The sequence below is a fragment of the Mauremys mutica genome, chromosome 1, assembly GCF_020497125.1.
Source record: "Mauremys mutica isolate MM-2020 ecotype Southern chromosome 1, ASM2049712v1, whole genome shotgun sequence".
Lineage (NCBI taxonomy): Eukaryota > Metazoa > Chordata > Testudines > Geoemydidae > Mauremys > Mauremys mutica.
In genome coordinates this window covers 36997276-37016036 of record NC_059072.1, presented here as the reverse complement: position 1 = coordinate 37016036, position 18761 = coordinate 36997276, and the positions used below count along the sequence as shown (strand labels likewise).

At 39.2% G+C, this 18761-nt stretch overlaps 1 protein-coding gene across 6 annotated transcripts in view; it reads left to right on the top strand.

Annotated features, from left to right (window-relative positions):
- The window catches only part of BRD1 (bromodomain containing 1), a 156949-nt gene that overhangs the window by 131648 nt on the left and 6540 nt on the right, over positions 1 to 18761 (top strand). For all 6 annotated transcript variants that reach the window (XM_045030552.1, XM_045030561.1, XM_045030581.1 and 3 more), the window contains 4 exons: positions 3876 to 4011; positions 5437 to 5564; positions 14605 to 14714; positions 16224 to 16378. In XM_045030552.1, the coding sequence (XP_044886487.1) occupies positions 3876 to 4011; positions 5437 to 5564; positions 14605 to 14714; positions 16224 to 16378 (529 nt within the window). The remainder of the gene's footprint in view (positions 1 to 3875; positions 4012 to 5436; positions 5565 to 14604; positions 14715 to 16223; positions 16379 to 18761) is intronic.

The window sequence follows — 18761 nt, the reverse complement described above, 5'->3', positions numbered from 1 at the left end:
TTTACAGGAGGGAGCCTTGTCCTGATGTATCTTGTAACTGCCTAATATTTGCGGGAGATCCACAACACTCCTCTGGCTGGCCAAGGCCAGCTAACTCTGGATTGGGCTGTTGGGTTAAAATTGCAGTGTAGATGTTCGGGCTTAGGATGGAGCTCAGGCCCTGAGACCCAATCCCCTCGCAGGGTATCGGAGCCTAGGTTGCACCAGGAATCAGAAAGTCTGCACTGCAGTTCTTAGCCTCACAACCTGAGCCCATCAAAGAAGCTGAGTTCTGAGATTTAGTGCCACAGATTTTTATTTTTATTTTTTTATTGCAGTATAGACATACCCTGGATTTCCTCCTGTTCATGGAACAGAGCTTCATGGGTGTCTAGCCAAGCAATTCCAGTTAATAGAATTTAAATGTGGTATTACTACTACGTTTATTTCTTTTTTTACAAGCCAAAGATGCTTTGGAGTACTTAAAATTTCATCCCCACAATTTTCTATCATCCAGTTATGAAGTCACAATACAGATTTGCAACTAGATAACAACAATCCTGCCATTTTAGTTTCAAAGATTTAATGAGACTGTCTCTTTTTAAAATGCCCTTTTTTAACTTTTGAAAAGTAGATGTTGTGGAGTTATTTGTCATTTAGGATTTGGTATTCATTTAGTGGGATTACTGTGAACAGCTTCTAAAGATGAAATAGGTTAAATTTGAACTTTTCACAAAAAGATAAAGAGAAATAGCTAAATGTTTCCTGATTAGTGCTATTGCACTTTGCAGAGTTTCCCTTTATTTGACTCTCTTAGATCATACTACTACTAAGCCCCAAGTAGATTTTTAATCTTGTCGGGGTGGGATTCTAACTGTCTCAGAATGCAGCTCTAATTAAACTGTAGCTACCGGTCTTATTTTATGGAGCTTTCTGCCAGGAATTGAAGACTCAGTAACGATTGTGATGTGTGTTGGGTTTGTTTTCTTTTTGTTGTTAAAGACCCGCCCTGGACCCAGTTGGAAGTTTGCTAGATATAATGTTAAAAATATCGTGTTGGTGAAGTAAAAAAAACAATGAAACCCACTCAAATTCTTTATCCTAGGAAGGCCCTGCAGATGAAAATGTACAGTTCCAACTACAGGTGGCACAGATACCACATAGGCCAGACTTTTATTTAAGCCACATTATACAGTAGCATGTTATGCTACTGTAATCTTGCAAGGGTGCTTATACAGATTTCCTCTTGCTTTCTTGTTCATTAAAGGGCTAGGAACTCAGCCCTATATCTGATAAATTAAGTTGTGGAAACAGCTCTGATTTACATCCTGACCCCACAGCACTAGGATTGATCTGTGAGCCAACATCTGTTAACTTCTTTAGTAGCCTAATGATTGTGTAATTTATATTTCTGGTTTGTGGCCACGATGCAAAACAAACAAATTGGCAAAACTTTATTTAAGACTAGGTCTGTCTACCTGCTGACAAATATCCTACAATGAAAGGATAACCTGCGGAAACCTGTTATTAGTCATTCTCAGTAAGGCTTCATATCCTTTGTTTAAAACATTTCATATAGGCATCCTCTTAAATCACTCTTGCTTTGAAGGAATTTTCAGCAACATTAAGGTTAATCTCCTGGAACTACCTGCACTGACTGGCTGAAACATGATAAAAATGAGCATGATAAAGGGTTGATTAATAATTTACAATTTAGGGCTTAATGACACTGATAAAATAATGACTTTATTCTCCTCTTCCTCCTCCTTATAGCATGTATATAGTTTTGAAGTGAGGAACATTAAAAAAAATTGTATATTTAATGAGTTGGACAGATCCAGTGGGGAATTCCAAAAGACACTACAAGTTTCTGAATGGGAAGAATGATAGAAAAGTGAAAAATGAAAAAGTAATCTCTTCTTATCATTTTTAATTTGTTCATCTTTTAAATATAAAGGTAGCAGACTATAACAGTCTGTTTTTAAAGCATTGGATTGGTGCTTTTTTTTACATTTTCTATACAAATCTAAATACTTTGATACATAGAGGTTTCAAGAATTATGCTGAGAAGAGCTTGTGTGTGAAAACACCATAGGATAGAGTTGGATAGTATCAAATAAAATAGGCCGCTAATACAAAAAGATCTGATTAGTCAGTGACTTTGGGAAGGCTTGGGAAGTGGCATTTCTAGTTAGTAGTGAAATGAATTAGAATATGGTAAAGTAACAAGTAACTCTACATGTGATCCACCTTAATCTTTACTACTGTGCAGTATGTAATAAGGGTGTTTTTTTGCACTTACTACTTTTCATAATTTTCCTGTCAATTTTGTTGCAAAATACAGAAGAATCTCCTAATGCAAATTAGAAAATTTAAATAAGACAGAAGACTTGAGAAACTTCTTTAGGAACTTCTGCCTATGAAATGAGGGTTCTGATATCCTTTATAGCATGTAGAATGGCTGTTTTTTACAGTTTTGATTTAAAAGTGCAAAAAGTCACAACTTTGCACATGTGATTTAAATAAAAAATTGAATGTACATCATCTTGTATGTCAAGAAAATAAGCGTGTTCTCCGAAGTCCTACTTAAGAATAAAATTAGATAATTCTAGAGGATCTCAAGGCCCATATCAGCTAGCTGGACACTGGTTCCTTTAGCTCACTGGTCCCCAAACTTTTTACATCATGCGCCCCCCACCCTTACCCCTATCCATGACCCCCCTCCTCCTCCCAGCGCTGGGCACAGGAGTTGGGGGCACAGCTCTGGAAAGGGAGCCCACAGATGGGGGGTAAGGGGGCTGAGGCTGGGGCCACAGCTAGGGGGGCTGGTCTGGGCCCCAGCTGCGCCTCCCTGAACTTCCCTAGGTGGGTGCATCCCACAGTTTGAGGACCTCTGCTTTAGTTTAATTTGCTCCATTTTTGTTGAAGTTCTTCCTGAGTCTACTTTGAGTCACATCTGTTTAAAATACAGAGTTTTTAAGAAATGTTTTTCTCATAGGATCCTATACAGATACACACTTTATTTAAGTAAAGAATGCTGTTTAAACACAGACAAATGAAGAATCTTGAATACAGACTGGATGAATAAGCAAATAGATGCAAGATTTATGGTGGCCCAGTTATAAAATTCTCAGATTGGTAGCTTGAGCATTCTATATGTTTTCTACTACATTGTCGTCATCAGAACCCTGAAACAAAACACACAAACTATGGTGAAAAGACAGCAGACAACAACTGAATTTACATTATTAATTTTGATATGGAAGTAGATTAAATATTCTCTTAATAGTCTTAAGTCTGGATTCTCGTTGAAATATATTATTCTGAAATAGGTTTTCAGGACCTGATTAAAGTGGAAAGACTCCCGTTGACTCAGTGGACATTGGATAGGGCCCTTAATTAATCACCACTACTGGTTACTTTGAGCATTGAAGGACTATTTTCAGCACTTCTTGTCTTGCAATTTACAGATTTTAAGTACATTAAAGTTTTATATAGAGGGGTTTTTTTTGTGTGTTTTTTTTTTTAAAAGAGTCTGCAAGTTTTGTAACACTTTTTGTTCCTTGGTTCAAGATTAACTACCCAATGCACTTCTTATTGAAGTATGACATATGGGGAATATTTTTTGATGTGCCATTGTGCACATCTTGTAATATAATCTTCATCTTTTCCTTGTTACCTGAAATCAACTTCCTGTTTCTTAACATCTGGACTACCCATACTTTGCCTGATCTTTCATTTTTGAAAATGAAACATTTCATTTTTTCTTTTACTCACATCACAGTCACTTAACAGATGCGGACCAAAAATTATATAAAAACATGTATTTAGACTTGTATAAAAACAAAATGCAATTTAAAATTCTGTGTAATGTATACCTCTCGTTTACATTATAGGCCTATCAAATGGTTTTGGAGATGGAAGTAAAGAGAGAGAGTTAGATGATGCTCCAGGAAGAAAAGTTGAACCTCGTCGCCGCTGTGCATCTGAATCTAGCATATCCTCCAGTAACAGCCTTTTATGTAATTCAAGGTAAAAATGTGACTTTTTTTTTTTGCCCTTTTAAACAGTTTTATTTAGTTTAAATAAAGAACTATAAGCATGTACCAGTAGACTAAAAAGTATGCCCTAAACTGGACCAACAACACACACACGTCTGGTTTAAAAAAAAAAAGCAAGTTTAACTTCTCATTTTTAGGTTTCAAAATTAACACAACATTGAGGTTCACATCTTTTGAAATAATTATTTCAGGCTTTCTGCAAAATCAGAAAGCCAGCACTGCCTCAGTTAACACTAATGGCTAGAAACTTTTTTTTTTTCCCCCTATTAATGAAGGCGTAAATTCTAGAGCCCAATTTTATAGCAGGGGTGAATTACATAGCAAATTCCATGGCCATTGAACCAGGGAGTAATTCATGCAGTGACCATAGTTCTTAATTGCATTTCTTGAAATGGCTGTCCATATGAATCCACTCTCATTTCTCACCTTCCCTCCTTTTTTGGTATCTCTTGTTAAGGGTTCCTGAACTAGAGAAATGAAATGAAATGACAATTGGGCTGCACCTGCATTTGTGCATTTATGTCCCAGAGCAAGAGGGTAGGGTGGGTGAACGTGGGGCTTCACTTGAATCTTGAAAGCTTGCTTGAAAGTTCCAAGCTTGCTCACCAATGGTGCATATCTCCCAGGAATGTGACTTGACTTGGCAGTCATCTGGAAGAACCAGAGTTGCTTTAATAAGTAACCATTTTTCTGCTGTGTACTCTTAAGTTCGCCATCAATGTTGGACTGCTTAAGAGGATAGGTTTAACATGTTCATGCCCAAAAATTTGATTTGCATAGCATAAGGAAATTTCATATTGCATTCCTTGAGGATGAGGAATGCAGTTCAAAATAATTTCTGGTCAAATTGCTAAAATCTTTAAAGTAAAAATGCAGGAGTGTGCAAAATTTATCCATGGGAAAATATCTATAGTTCAGTGATTTTTCTGAACATCACTTTTTGGGAGCGTGGAGGAGAAGGAATTCTTCTTACCTAGTTAGATTTTCTTTTTTATCAGTACAAGTTGAATCAATCAATTTGTACGTGTTGTCAGGCTATACTGAAAGAAAACACTTGATGTGGTTTTAATCTGGCTGCAACTTTATTATTAGATGTTGAGGACTACCCATCAGATAAAAGCATACAGTACAGGTAACTCCATGATCACTCAATATGTACCCCAGAGGCTTCTGCCAGCCCCCTTCCATCCAGGTCCCCCAGCCAAACCATTGCTGGGAACTTACCATCCCTGCTTAAGGTGAGTGCGGTCATTCTGTGAAATGCAGTAGAATTTACTATTCACCTTTTAGGTAACTGTAGCGACATATGAGTACTATATCTTATTTCCAAAGATTTTGATGGAGGGGAGTGAGCATACTAGTTTTCCAGTAACATTTAATATTTATACCTCTGCAGTTTTAGCTTGCCAAAGTGTGGTAAAGGCAAACCAGCGCTTATACGAAGACACACCTTGGAAGACCGAAGTGAGTTGATATCATGCATTGAAAATGGAAACTACGCAAAAGCAGCAAGAATTGCAGCTGGTAACTATAATAATTGTATTCTTAAAGTACACTGTTATAAGCCAAGCTACTTAGGGCCAGTTTCTGACATCCTTATTTGCATTATATAGTATCTTACTCAACAAGTAACCAGTTGATTTCACGGACACTGTTCCTAAAGTCAGGGTGTAAGAATCTGACCCATAGAAAATTACTAATTCTGTTTTGGAATATTTAACTTTTAAATGTGTTTTTAAAAGAAACCAGGAGTAACAGCTGATCAAATTTGGTCTTGCTTTATTCATGCATGTAGTCTCTTTGAAGTAAATAAGGCTACTCAAGTAATGCAAGCAGAATTTGGTTCCAAATCTTATCTACAATTGTATTCCGTCATCAGGCATATTAAATATTCAGTGCATAATTAAAGAATTAATGTCTTCATCTGTCTCTCTTTGATGTGCTTATTTTTATATAAACTTGTGTTATGATGAAAAACACAAAAAAGGGAAGTGAAAAGACAGAATTGTAACACAAGCTCTAAGTAATGTTTGTTACTTTAATTATTTGATTGGAGGGCTTAATGGCATTTGAGATACTTGATGGCAGACTGGTATTTCACATGTATTAGAGCTCTACAGATTTATATATTCAACAGATTCATGCAGAACAAAATAACGCAGTAGTCCAAGGATAGGCAACCTATGGCACGTGGCTGAAGGCGGCACGCGAGCTGATTTTCATTGGCATTCACACTGCCTGGGTCCTGGCCGCTGGTCCGGGGAGCTCTGCATTTTAATTTAATTTTAAATGAAGCTTCTTAAACATTTTAAAAACCTTATTTACTTTACATACAACAATAGTTTAGTTATATATTATAGACTTATAGAAAGAGACCTTCTAAAAATGTTTAAATGTATTACTGGCATGCGAAACCTTAAATTAGAGTAAATAAATGAAGACTCGGCACACCACTTCTGAAAGGTTGCCGACCCCTGCAGTAGTCTGAGGAAATAATAGGTGTAGTGATGGAATAAACATCTCACAGGTATAATAGGTTGTGAAAAATGAATGGATAATTTTTTCTTTATCAGTTTCCTTATTTTTCATGTTATTACATGGCTTATCCTTTCCTTCCCATCTCTTCCTCCTTCAGGCTCACAGGTTCTCTACTTCAACAGCTACTTACGGGCAGTTTTACATTTAGTTTTTTCATTTTGAGTTGGTTTTCACTTGTCGTCCTCCCTTCACACCCAGCTCTTAGTTGTGTGTTGCTTGCTCCTCCTCCTGTCTCTGTTCTAATGTGCTGGTGAGCTGTGCTGAAATAACTCTGAGGCAAATGCCGTTTAATAGAGCCAGAATAAATACTGAATTGGTATTTATTGCTGCATTTTCTCTGACATGAGGTGATTTCAGCGTCCTTTACCAATCAGTGTCTTTGGTGCCTTATGGAAGCTAGATAGAGAGGGAGATGTAGTGAAATGTCCTGTTTCCATCCAATGAACTACAACAAAAGTTAACTCTGAGGCCATGGTTTGACTACCCACTGTATGCTACAGTTCAGTACAAAATATGTTAAAACATAACTTTCATTATTTAAGACCAAGGTTTTCAAAAGTGACCAGCGATTTTGGGGTGTCTCAATTTTTGGCCAAAACTGTGATGCCTTCCTGGTCCTGATTTTTCAGGAGGTTTGTGCTCAGCTTTTTCTGAAAATGGGACACCTTTAAGGCATCCAGTGTCACTTGTGAAAATGCTGACTTAAATTAAATGCACAAAATAGAAATAATGACTCCCCCAGAAACCTTAATGGAGGCCAAGTGCATTCATTGTAATTTTTTTAATAGCTTATACTGTTTTAACAGTTTCAGAACTGCCTAGAGTACGTAGTACATGGAGTAAAATGAACCTCAAGTGCTGCCTCAAAACCCCCAGTACAGTATTTTGAAATGTTGAAATTCTAGTGGAATGTCTTTTTACATTGATCTATATGTGTAATCATAATAAAAAGTAATGTATTTCAGTGTACGCCACACACACACAAACACACGATAATGGACCCAATTAAAGTACATTCTCATTCTAGAGATTTTACCAGGTCTAGTAGTATCCCTCACCTTGAGTAAAGGGAATACCTTTGAAACCTTTACTCTTTTTCTAAAATCAAAACAAACTTTAAGTGTGCCCTCTGCTTGAATGTAGAATTCCAGTGCACTGCATTTATAAGAATCACTGATGGTAAGAATCTACTGCATACAGTGATCAAAACCACTGGGACAAAATCATTCCTATACTAACCTATACTCCACTTGTAAGAATCAGTGGCTTATAAGAATCAAATAATCTGCAATAGGTGTGATTTTTATAAAAGGAGTGCACTGTGTATATATTATGGAGGGCACTAATTATGGCTCTGTAGTTAAGGTTGTGTTGAGTTTTACACATTTATTTATATAGTACGCATAAACTATGCTAAGAGAACATTATTAAGTTGCCAAATAAAGTTAGGAAATGCCAGAATTAAGACCGCTTGGGCAACCTTAATTTGACCGCTTGTGTCTGCGGTCTTTAATGACATGTTCACTTACTATTTTTTTCACAGAACTCCTGCCTCATTCAAGGACAGGACAGATAGCACTCAATTAACGAGCGGCTATTCAATATTTTATTTTTTCCTCATTATTCAGTGTGTAGCCTCATGCCTTTTCACTGCAGCATATTCAATCCCTGCTCTGAAGACAGAATTTCTCATTTCCTCAAGGGCTTTTCTATGTCCCTCTTCACAGTACTATGACTTCTTCACAAACATTGAATAAATATATTTTCACCAGACCCCTCTGAGGTGAGAGGATGGTGTCATCCACATTTTATAGGAGGGAAGCTGAGGAACAGAAAGAGTAAGGGCAAGTATCCACTAATTTTGGGTGCCCAATTTGAGATGACTAGGTATGATTTTTCATAGTACTTAGCATTATTTAGCACTTTAAATGCTGAAAGCACTGCTCTTACTTCAGTTGCAGGTGAGAGTGCTCATTACTTCTGCAAATCAGGCCCCAAGGTATCAAGTTAGGCACCAGAAAATGAAAAGTTGGGTTTAAGTGACTTGCGCAGCAGAGGCCAGGATGGAATCCCATTCTCTAGGGAAGCTTTTGACATTCTTAACCATCCTTTCTCTTCTTTGTAGTCCTCTACCTCATTCACTATACTCCTTTCCATCTGCAGAAAGAGGGAGATCCTGGCACACATCTGCATAGAGTGCATCAAGTTGTAGCCCCTCTTCCAGGTCCTGTAGAACCTCTTACTGAGACTCTGGCTGCACTTCTCCCTGCGCCTCCTGATCCTGGGATACCTGTCCATGGCCCCACAAAGTTGAAGGACCTCCTCATCAGACTCCTCCTGTTGCTGGCCAAGATATCTATACATCATAATAGCAGGAGGAAGTTGGACAGGGGAATATTCTATTTCCTTTCCCTTATTCTGTCACACCTCCGAGCAGAGTTCCTCTGGGTGTTGTCCACTGACTCCTCAGATGCCTTTGAAGAGCATTGGGTGTTGTCAAGTGTGCTCTGCCCAGTGTTCCCTTACATTATCTGATTTTTGCTCTGTGACTTTCACTCCCCTCCCTGTTTTTTCATTTGTTGTCCCCAATACTCAGTTGTAGCCCAGGTTCACTCCCCGCCCCCCACCCCCCTTGCTGGCTAAGATAAAGTGTCTTTAGCTATTGGCAGGCTTAGGCCAGTTGTTTTCCTGGAACCACAGCAGATGCACCACCTAACTTCTGCAACAAATGAGGCACAGCCTCCTTTTCAACACAAACCTGATTCCACTGAATAAGGTGGAAAAAATAGTTTGTGATCATGTTAAAGCCTATACCATGCATGCACACAAAAGGGCTGAATTCAAGTTGCACAGGCAGTCTTAATTCTTGGATTTCCAAGCTTTTGCCTGACTTTGCAGTCTTAATAATGCTCTCTTAACATTGTTTTATGTGTGTGTAATATCCTAGGTTTTTAAAAAGCAAAATGGAAATTCCATCATGTGGCATCATATTGATATCCACATTGTTCATCAGCAGGATTGGAATCTTAAGAGCCATCACCCAGACCGCTGCCACTTGAGCTAACAGAGTAACTGATTGCAACAGTGGGTTGTCTTCCTTTATGTGGACCCACACTAGAGAGGGATGGGACACACTTTGCCGGTGGATTTCATATTTACTTGGTGACAGCAGAGGAATGGTGAGACTCTGGAATCTTGGGTTCCATTCCAGGCTCTGGAGGGCTGTGTGCTCTAGTGAACACACTCTTTATCCCATTCTCACAAACTTGACCCCTTCTACTCCATCTCCTCCAGCCTCTACTCATCCTATTCCTGTCTCCCTTCCCTACTCATAGTTCCTTTTCCCAGTCGCATTTTCTTTGCCTACCCAGTCCCAGTCTCCATTCCTCTATCTTTTCATCCTAGTCCCAATCTCCTTGCTCAGCCAATCCCAGTTCCCACTCTTCTATCCCAACTCCTTGTCCCCATCTCCTTGCTCAGACAGTCTAATCCCCCCACTTCCTGGCTCCTCATCTGATTTATCTCTCCCTTCTCTCTCTGTCTCACCACCACACTGGCTTCCAGTCCTCGTCTCCCTCCCCAAGTTTCTCATCCAGTCTCAGTCTTCCCCACTTGGCTCCTTGTTCTTGCCTTCCAACACACCCTCAGATTCCTAGTCCCAGTCCCTCCCCAGCCATTCCTCCCAATTCAGCTTTTTGGCCCCTCTGCATGCTGCCTGGGTGCCACAGGGAAGTCACTGAGAGCGTGGGCGAGAGTTAGGTCTGCACTAAGAGCTGAGAGAGGTTCAAGCATGCTGAGTGAGTACTGACTCGAAGGAGTATTTAGCTGCTTAAATTAAAGTCTCTACTGAGCATGTGCAAACTGGGGGGGGGGGGTTCCAGAGGCTTGTAACTTGGCTAAATGTGGGTGGATTTTCACTAGGATGGCAGTAGGCACATCCCTTGCACCAAAGCTGCCTCCTGTCAAATTTCAAGTCCTTGCTCCACAGTAATAGAGATTTTCAAAGAAAAGGTCACCAAGAATTTTTAACATTAGCATAACTATGTATTTTTCCCTAGCCTTTGTCTAAGAAATCGTTAAACCGTTTTAGCTGAAACTTTCCAAAAAAATTCAGCCTGAAGAAGATATGCAGCATGTAGAATTTCAGCCCAGTCAGTTAAAGTGCAGCTGCAGTCAAAAAACACCCTGTCCCCACCCAAAACCTAGGGGGTTTCCATTAGGAAAAGGATCCATAATAAGATATTGCGTGCGGATCTGATAGTCCCATCTCAAAAAAGATGTTTTGGAATTGGAAAAGGTACAGAGAAGGGCAACAAAAATTATTAGGGGTATGGAACAGCTTCCAGGTGAGGAGAGATTAAAAAGACTGGGACTTTTCAGCTTGGAAAAAAGACAACTAAGGAGGGATATGATGGAGGTCTATAAAATCTTGACTGTTATGGAGAAAGTGATTAAGGAAATACTATTTACTCCTTCACGTAACACAAGAACTAGGGGACGCCCAATGAAATTAATAGGCAGCAGATCTAAAACAAAAGGAAGTGCTTCTTCACACAACACAGTCAACTGTGGAACTCTTTGCCAGGGGATGTTGTGAAGGCCAAGACTATAACAGGGTTAAAAAAGGAAATAGATAATTTTATGGAGGATAGGTCCATCAATGGCTCTTAGCCAGGATGATTAGGGATGCAACAGTGTGTGTGTGTGTGTGTGTGTGCATCCGTCCGTCCGTCCCCCTAGCCAGAAGCTGGGAGTGGACGGCGGGATGGGATCACTTGATGATTACCTATTCTGTTCATTCCCTCTGAAGCATTGGCCACTGTCGGAAGACAGGATACTAGGCTAGATGGACAATTGGTCTGACCCAGTATGACTGTTCTTATGTTCTTAAGTTTGGCAAAGTTCTAATGAACTGAAAATAGGGTCTTATAATGAGATGTGTCGAGCAACCTTAATAATAGGTGGTGCCACCAGCCCCACCTAGAACATGCAAATGGTTTGTGAATATGTAGTATATAATAGTTTAAAATAAACCTCCAAATTCATTATTAATGAGTTGGTTTTTAAACTTTACAAAACTCAATTTCCTCATTTAGGACTGTACAGATACCAAGTTTGAAGTTATAAATCAAAGCTGGTATCTCAACCATAGCTGTAGGACCCTTCAAACTCTTTATATTTTTTTCATTTCATAGGAGTATTTTTATTTAAATCTTTTGACAACAGATTTCAGATTTTCTAGCAGTGTAAGATGCTATGACTACTAGCACAACAGGAATAAATGCAGTTTCTCTTCTAGTCTGGGGTAATCAGAATTTTCTCTTGTGGTAAGAGAAAATTACTGACCGTGCATTTTTATATAGCATCCCAATCACCAAAATAAGTAAGTGCTTATTAAAGGAAGTATTATCCATGAGACTTCACTGTTGGTCACGTCCTGAGAATTCTCTTTGAGGGAGACTTGCCACATTCCACATGCATGCAACAAGAGCATATACACTTTCTTAGCTTTTAAATCATGATTTCCTTTTCTTTTATGTTGACTTTGCAGCTGAGAGAAATGTAAGTTTCTTTACTGTTTTCCTTGTGTTAGCTTATTCTAAATAAAGATCCTGTACTGTTCTTCACATAAGTTTAATAGATTTAGTTCTGTGTAACTTTTAAGTGATCTATAAAATGTTGCCAGATTTTGTCTAAAAGATACATTACTTATAAGGCTATATTTAAATATATCTCGCTCCTGTATCTGCATTATTTGGGATCTTAATGAAGCTCAAGATGGAATTAAGAGAACGGAGCAATAGAGAATGTACCTAAACCAGTTTATCTGTCAGTCATGCTGGAAATGACTGTTGACAATTTTGTTAGATTTGAAATCTTGGAAACTTGAAAACTATTCGCTTGGAATTAGCACAACTCTTTCCATAATATTCTTGGATATCTTCTTTCCTTAACCAAGCTCTTAAAAGGGTAGGTCATGATATCACCAGAACCCTAAAACTTATGTCTATCCTTATTGTTCTCTTGTCACTTATGTATTGAAAAATATTGTATGGTTTTGATAAAGAAAGTGTTACATTTGTATAAAATTTTCTTAATACTACCTTTTCTCATTTCTCAAAAAAATCTACAAAAGTTACATGTGAAGAAAATAAATAAGATCCTCCCACCCCCACCCCCCGGCTGAACGGTTTAGTATTAAAAAGTAGAATTGTGCCATCAAGAATAAATCAGTATAATGCAATCCTGAATTATGATGAAAACCCTGATCCAAAGCCCATTGAAGTCAGTGGGAGTCTCACCGCCATTTAAAACTGCTGGGAAAACTGTTTTGGGTTCTGCTTTTTTTGCTTATATTGATACTGTAATAAATCATATTTCACAGTTGTGTTATTTGAGCTTTAAAACTTCTGACATCTTGGCCGAGACGTGGTGATGAGTAGGTGACATGGAGATTTTTATCAATATGGCCAGTGTTTACAAAGTTGAATGCCAAAGTTAGTTACCCAAATAAGTGGCTGGCCTGATTTTTTTCCGAAGTACTGAGTGCCTACACCTCTGAAAATGAAGTATAATGGATTTAGATGCCCACATTTGGAAATTTTATCCAAGAAAACTATTACAACTTTTCTATGCTAAAAGTATATATTATTCTCTGACTTTCTACAGCATCTCCTGGGTACTTCTAGTGTTCAGAAAATAAACCACCATTCTTAGGAATTTTACAACAACCTTCTTGATCTTTACTGGGTGGGAAACATGTTCTTGTTATTGTTTTCACTAGAAGCATTACCCATTTCAAATCTGAAGAATGTATTTTTCCTTGACATGTCAAAAAATTCTTCTATTCAGTATGGCCCTGTTACCTGAAAATTGAAAATGACTGTAATTTCTCACAATGTGGTGGGGTTTTTTTGTGCTCTTGTCAGAGTTTCATCTGCTACAACAATCAGGGTCTCAACTAACCCTGGAGCTCTGAGCCTCTTAATTTCCTTCTAGTTCTCTGAGCCCCATCCTACTTTCCCACATAAGAGATAAGAGGAATATCTTTTTCCCTCGCTCCCCATTCTCTGTTCCCACCCTCATCCCTGTAGATCTTTATAGGCCACATCTTCTCTCTGGTCTGTGACTGCCTTAATGTCCTGCAGTCAGTTTGTCTTTTCCTTCCTTCCAGTGGTGGTTACCAGGGAGGAGGAGGGGAACTGAGAGAACAGATGGAGGTAGCTTTATTCAGCCTCAGATGCCTACTGTGCTGCCTGCTGTGGAGAAATAAGCACTGCAGCAACTTTATACTGTCCTGTAGCCTGTTCTGAGCTTTGGGAGTAAAGGAAGGAGCTTTGACAGCTGCCCCAGAGAAAGGCAAGATAGAGACAGAAAGGATCAATGGAGGATGGAAAGAGCTGAGGAGAAGAACAGCAGAGAGGATCTACTCCCGAGTTTGCTCTTTTGCAAATCAAAAGGCTGATATACCATGTAAATGGCAGAACAGTGGTTATAAGTCATCAAATGCCAACCATGCTTCTCATTAAATCCACCCCTGTTGGAGCATACCTGAGATTTGAAGATCCAAAGTTGTAAATCACAATAGCCACTAACTTGCTCGGTGACATTGAGCAAGTAATTATGGCCAAGATTTTGAGAAGTAACTAGTGATTTTGGGTGTCCAATTTAAAACAAGCTAAAGAGATCTGATTATCAGAACGTGCTGAGCACCCACCTTCTGAAAACATGACCCTTTAATACAATGAGGCACCTATAATCTAGTCACCCTTGAAAATCTTGGCCTTTATCCTTCTGCATTTTAGTTAATCCATCTGTAAAATACTAGCATACCTCACTGAAATGTTGTGGGTTTTATGATTTTAGTGTACTTTGATATCCTTGGATGAAAGATGCTGTGTGGGTGCAGAGTATTAGCAATAATAATGATAGGGGCTGATAAAATGGCCCATAGTGAAGAGTTGCAGAGGGGTAACCCAAGCTCTGAATCTTTACACTACTACTGTTTTATTGTGATTTTTCTTAGAAGTTGGACATAGCAGTATGTGGATTTCAACTGATGCTGCAACATCTGTTCTTGAGCCTCTAAAAGTAGTGTGGGCCAAATGCAGTGGATATCCCTCCTATCCAGCACTGGTGAGTCTACAGCATACCACCAGTATTACACTGAAACTTATTTCACTGTTTCCAAACTCTCTGTACATAAATGGACCCATAAGATCTAATGCAGAGCTGAGCAAAAGTGAATTTTCACTTTACCTTACTTATAGTATTTTCCATGAAACTTCAGTACACAGAGTTTGTACAATAGCAGACAATGACATCGTGGGCTGATAGTGAGCCACCATAAATGCAACCTATAGGATTCAGAATACCTGTATTGTAAGCAAAATAGACCGATCAGCGTGTTTTGTACAAGAGAGTGTTGCATTGTTTATAAGAAGGCAAATTAGAATAAACATCAGGCTGACTTTTTATCAGTACAGGAATTGTATGCTGTTGTCTGCTGGAAAACAAGTGTAAGAAAATTCTATTTCTGTAGCTCTTTGGCTTATAGGATCTGCCAGAACTGGTATAGGCTCAATTGAAACATGGAAAATTATGGAGCAGATAGGGGAAGCTTTTCGGTCACACTGTTATTGCTGTGAGAATAACAGTTAATTCCATTAAATTAACAATTTTAGATGGATAATACACAGAGAAAATACTATTTCTTGCAGTGAACAGTCGGCCTCTGGTGTTCAGTATTATGAGAAGTTGTTCAAATACTGTGGCTAGACTTTTAAAGTAGGGTAGATAATCTTATGGCTGTTAATAGTAGATACATGCTAGAAAATGGTAACTAACTCTCCTGATTCCTTGTGTTTGCTGAGCATCTCCAGGGGCTAGGAAGGAATTTCTCTCTCAACCTCCATGTTCAGCATTGCAGAATTAACTAGTTGCATATTTGGTGGCTTTTGCCTTCCTCTGAAGCATCAACTATTAATCATTAAATAAAGGCAGAGTACTAGACTTGAAGACAGATAGGCTGATTGGGCATCATAAACCAATAGCCAAGGTTTTTAAATGTAGCTACTGAATTTTGAGTCAACTTTGTCTCAGTTTTAGGGTGCCCAATCTGAGACATCTTTAAAGTGGCCTAATTTTCAGAAATTGTCAAATCACCCACATTCTGAAAATCAGTCCTCCTTTTAGGTGTCTCATTTGGACACCAAAACTTGATAGATGAAATATCATGAATTGCTTTTAAAAATCTTGGCCTGTGTTTCTTAACTTATTTGTGAATTTGTCAATTGTATTTTAGTGTTCTGAATTTGTTATCTCTAAAGGCTTTTTTGCGTGCAGCATGGCACCAGTTAAGATATGATTTTAAACTGGTTTAATTATACGAGGTTTAAAATGCATTGTGGACACTCTTATTTTCCTTTAAACCAGGTTTATTTCAGTTTAAGTTAAACTGTTTAGGAACAGATTTAAGATAATCCAAAATGAGATTTGTTTAGCAAGGCCTAAATTTATACACATTGTCTGTTTGATTTGTATAGTATTTTCCCATTAAATACATTCATAATAAAAAGAAACCTTTAACTATTAGTGAACACAGATTTAAAAAAATTAGGAATTGTTCTTTTTTTCCATTTGTAGATTATTGACCCTAAGATGCCTCGTGTTGCCGGTCATCACAATGGTGTTACAATACCAGTGCCACCTCTAGATGTATTGAAAATTGGAGAACAAATGCAGACCAAATCTGATGAGAGGCTTTTCTTAGTTTTGTTTTTTGACAATAAAAGAAGTTGGTATGTATCGTTATTTAATCAAATGTAAGAAACATATAGTTTAATGCACTGATTTATAATCCAAAGCAATAAGCCATATTTTAGTTTTAAAAGAAAGTTGAAACACCATTCTCTCCCCATATATAAACTTTAATGTGTATTTAATGTTTAGCGTCTCTGAATATGTTGTTGGAACCAGACATCTTGCTAAAAGACACTTATTTACTGCCAATTTGGAAGAACAATATGACTATAAACTAGATATTATCGTTCCTTAGTACAGGTTTGGTATCAGAACAATCATTGTTTTGATATTGGCATATTAAAATTCTTCCTTTGATTGCAAAACCTGTTCAGAGGATGATCGTCTACATTTCTGTGTATATCTGTCTCGTCATCTGAAATATCTGACGACTACTTTGAGTGATGGTCCCTACTGTTTTCCACTGAGTAGAGCTTTTCAAAGTAGCTTTTCAGAGCCAGAGCTTTTCATAGTAGTATTGGTTGGTAGTCCAGTCAGGCGCCCTTGTATTCCCTCGTAGTTTTGCCCGAGGCAATAAAGGACAGGGTGGACCAGCTACGTCTCCAGTTCCTTCTCACTGCCGCATGATCCAAGTTGTAGCTTCCGCTGACCTGTCGTTCTTAGTGACATATTTTCAGTTTTTTTTATACAAAAAATGTTCTTATTTTTGTTCATAGTTAAGATTTTATTGCGTTTTTGTTGTACTTTGGTCATTTCCATGAGTTTTTATAAGTGAGGATTTGGGATGCTTTTTCCTGCCAAACCCCCATGTCTGCCCTCACTCCTTTTCCATCAGTAGTGAACACCAATGCTGTTTGTAATGGTTGGGGGAAGCCCACAATGCCTCCAGATAAAGTATCTGCCTCTCTCTCCCTCCCATACATGGGAAGGCTAAGCTCTCCTCCTCAAGAAGCACCTCATGGAGATAGCCATGATCCCCAAGTTGGATCCTGGCTGAGGAATCTCCCTTACATCGGCAGAGCCCTCCCCCAACTGCAGAGCCTCCTACCAGATACACTGATACCAGTGCTACCAACCCCGTGATTTGTCGGTCCTGAGACCGGTGCCTTTACCATCAATAGACTAGATACCATTGACTCCAGGGAGAAGCGGAAGTGCTCCCAGCCCTCACGAACTGCTCGCCCTGGAAGGAGCGAGGTCTATGTGTGTTCAGATGCATTCACCTGTGCAGAGGGCTCCATCTCTTGCGTTACATCTGCCTCTTGCTGACCATGCTTCTCTAACGCATTCCGTTCCAGTGGCTCCATCAGCACCACCATTCATGCAAAAGTCCAACTCATCTGAATCCAAGAACCCGGAAGTTCAGCACAGTACACCACTTCCACGGAAACATGACTGCCAGAGGGTTCCAACGACTCTGTGACAGTTTCCTCCTTTGACTTACCCAAGAAGCTGATATCCGGCTCCTTGAGCACAAGTATAACAGCAGCAGTATCAACTGGATTGGTCATATTTGCATTCGAAGCAGTCTCAGCTCGGGAGAACTCCCGTTTCACCAACCCATCCTTCATCTGGTAGACATTCGGAAATAGGGTTAGATGATGCTCAAATCAGCCCGGCTCTGATGGTACCAGCAGATCCAGAGAGATTTCCCCTCTGTATCATCGACATCTTCCTGCCCATCAGATGACTATCATCATTTTCAAGAACTACTATGTAGAATGCTCTCGATATCCCATTGGAAGAGGTGCAGGACAGTCAGCACCAGCTGCTAGGCATTTTGCATACATCAGCACCAGAACAATGATGCCATTCTTCAGCTGGCATGCACTGGATGGCATACCCCAGCCACGTGTGCACTGACTTTTAAGGGGCAGAAAAAAAGATACATCCTCCAAAAGGTTCAGAAATTTTATTTTCACATCCTCCACCTAACTCCTTGGTAATACAGGCTGCGTTGTAGCGGACAAAACAGCAACACCCACAGTCCACTCTGGCAGACAAGGAGGGGAAGAGACAGGACTGCATGGGTCAAAAGGTCCTCTCCTCCTCAGCTGGATTACAATTGTGGATCTCTAAGTGCTTGGCACTGATGGTGAAGTATGACTTTATAAACTATGGCCGGATGGAGAAATTTGCACGTAAGGTACCTCAGCAGGATCGTAGTCGATTCCAAACAATTTTACAGGAAGTCAAGTTGGTCACCAGGGCCATACTTTAGGCTGCAGTTGGTTCAGCAGACACATCCTCGTGTATATTGGCAACTGGAATTGTCATGAGAAGGGAATCCTGGTTACACTCCTCAGATTTCCCTAGAGAGGTGAAGAACACAATCGACAACCGTCACGTTGATGAATCACTCCTCTTCAACCAGAAAACTGATGATTCCTTACACTCACTAACAGACTCTAGAGCCACCTT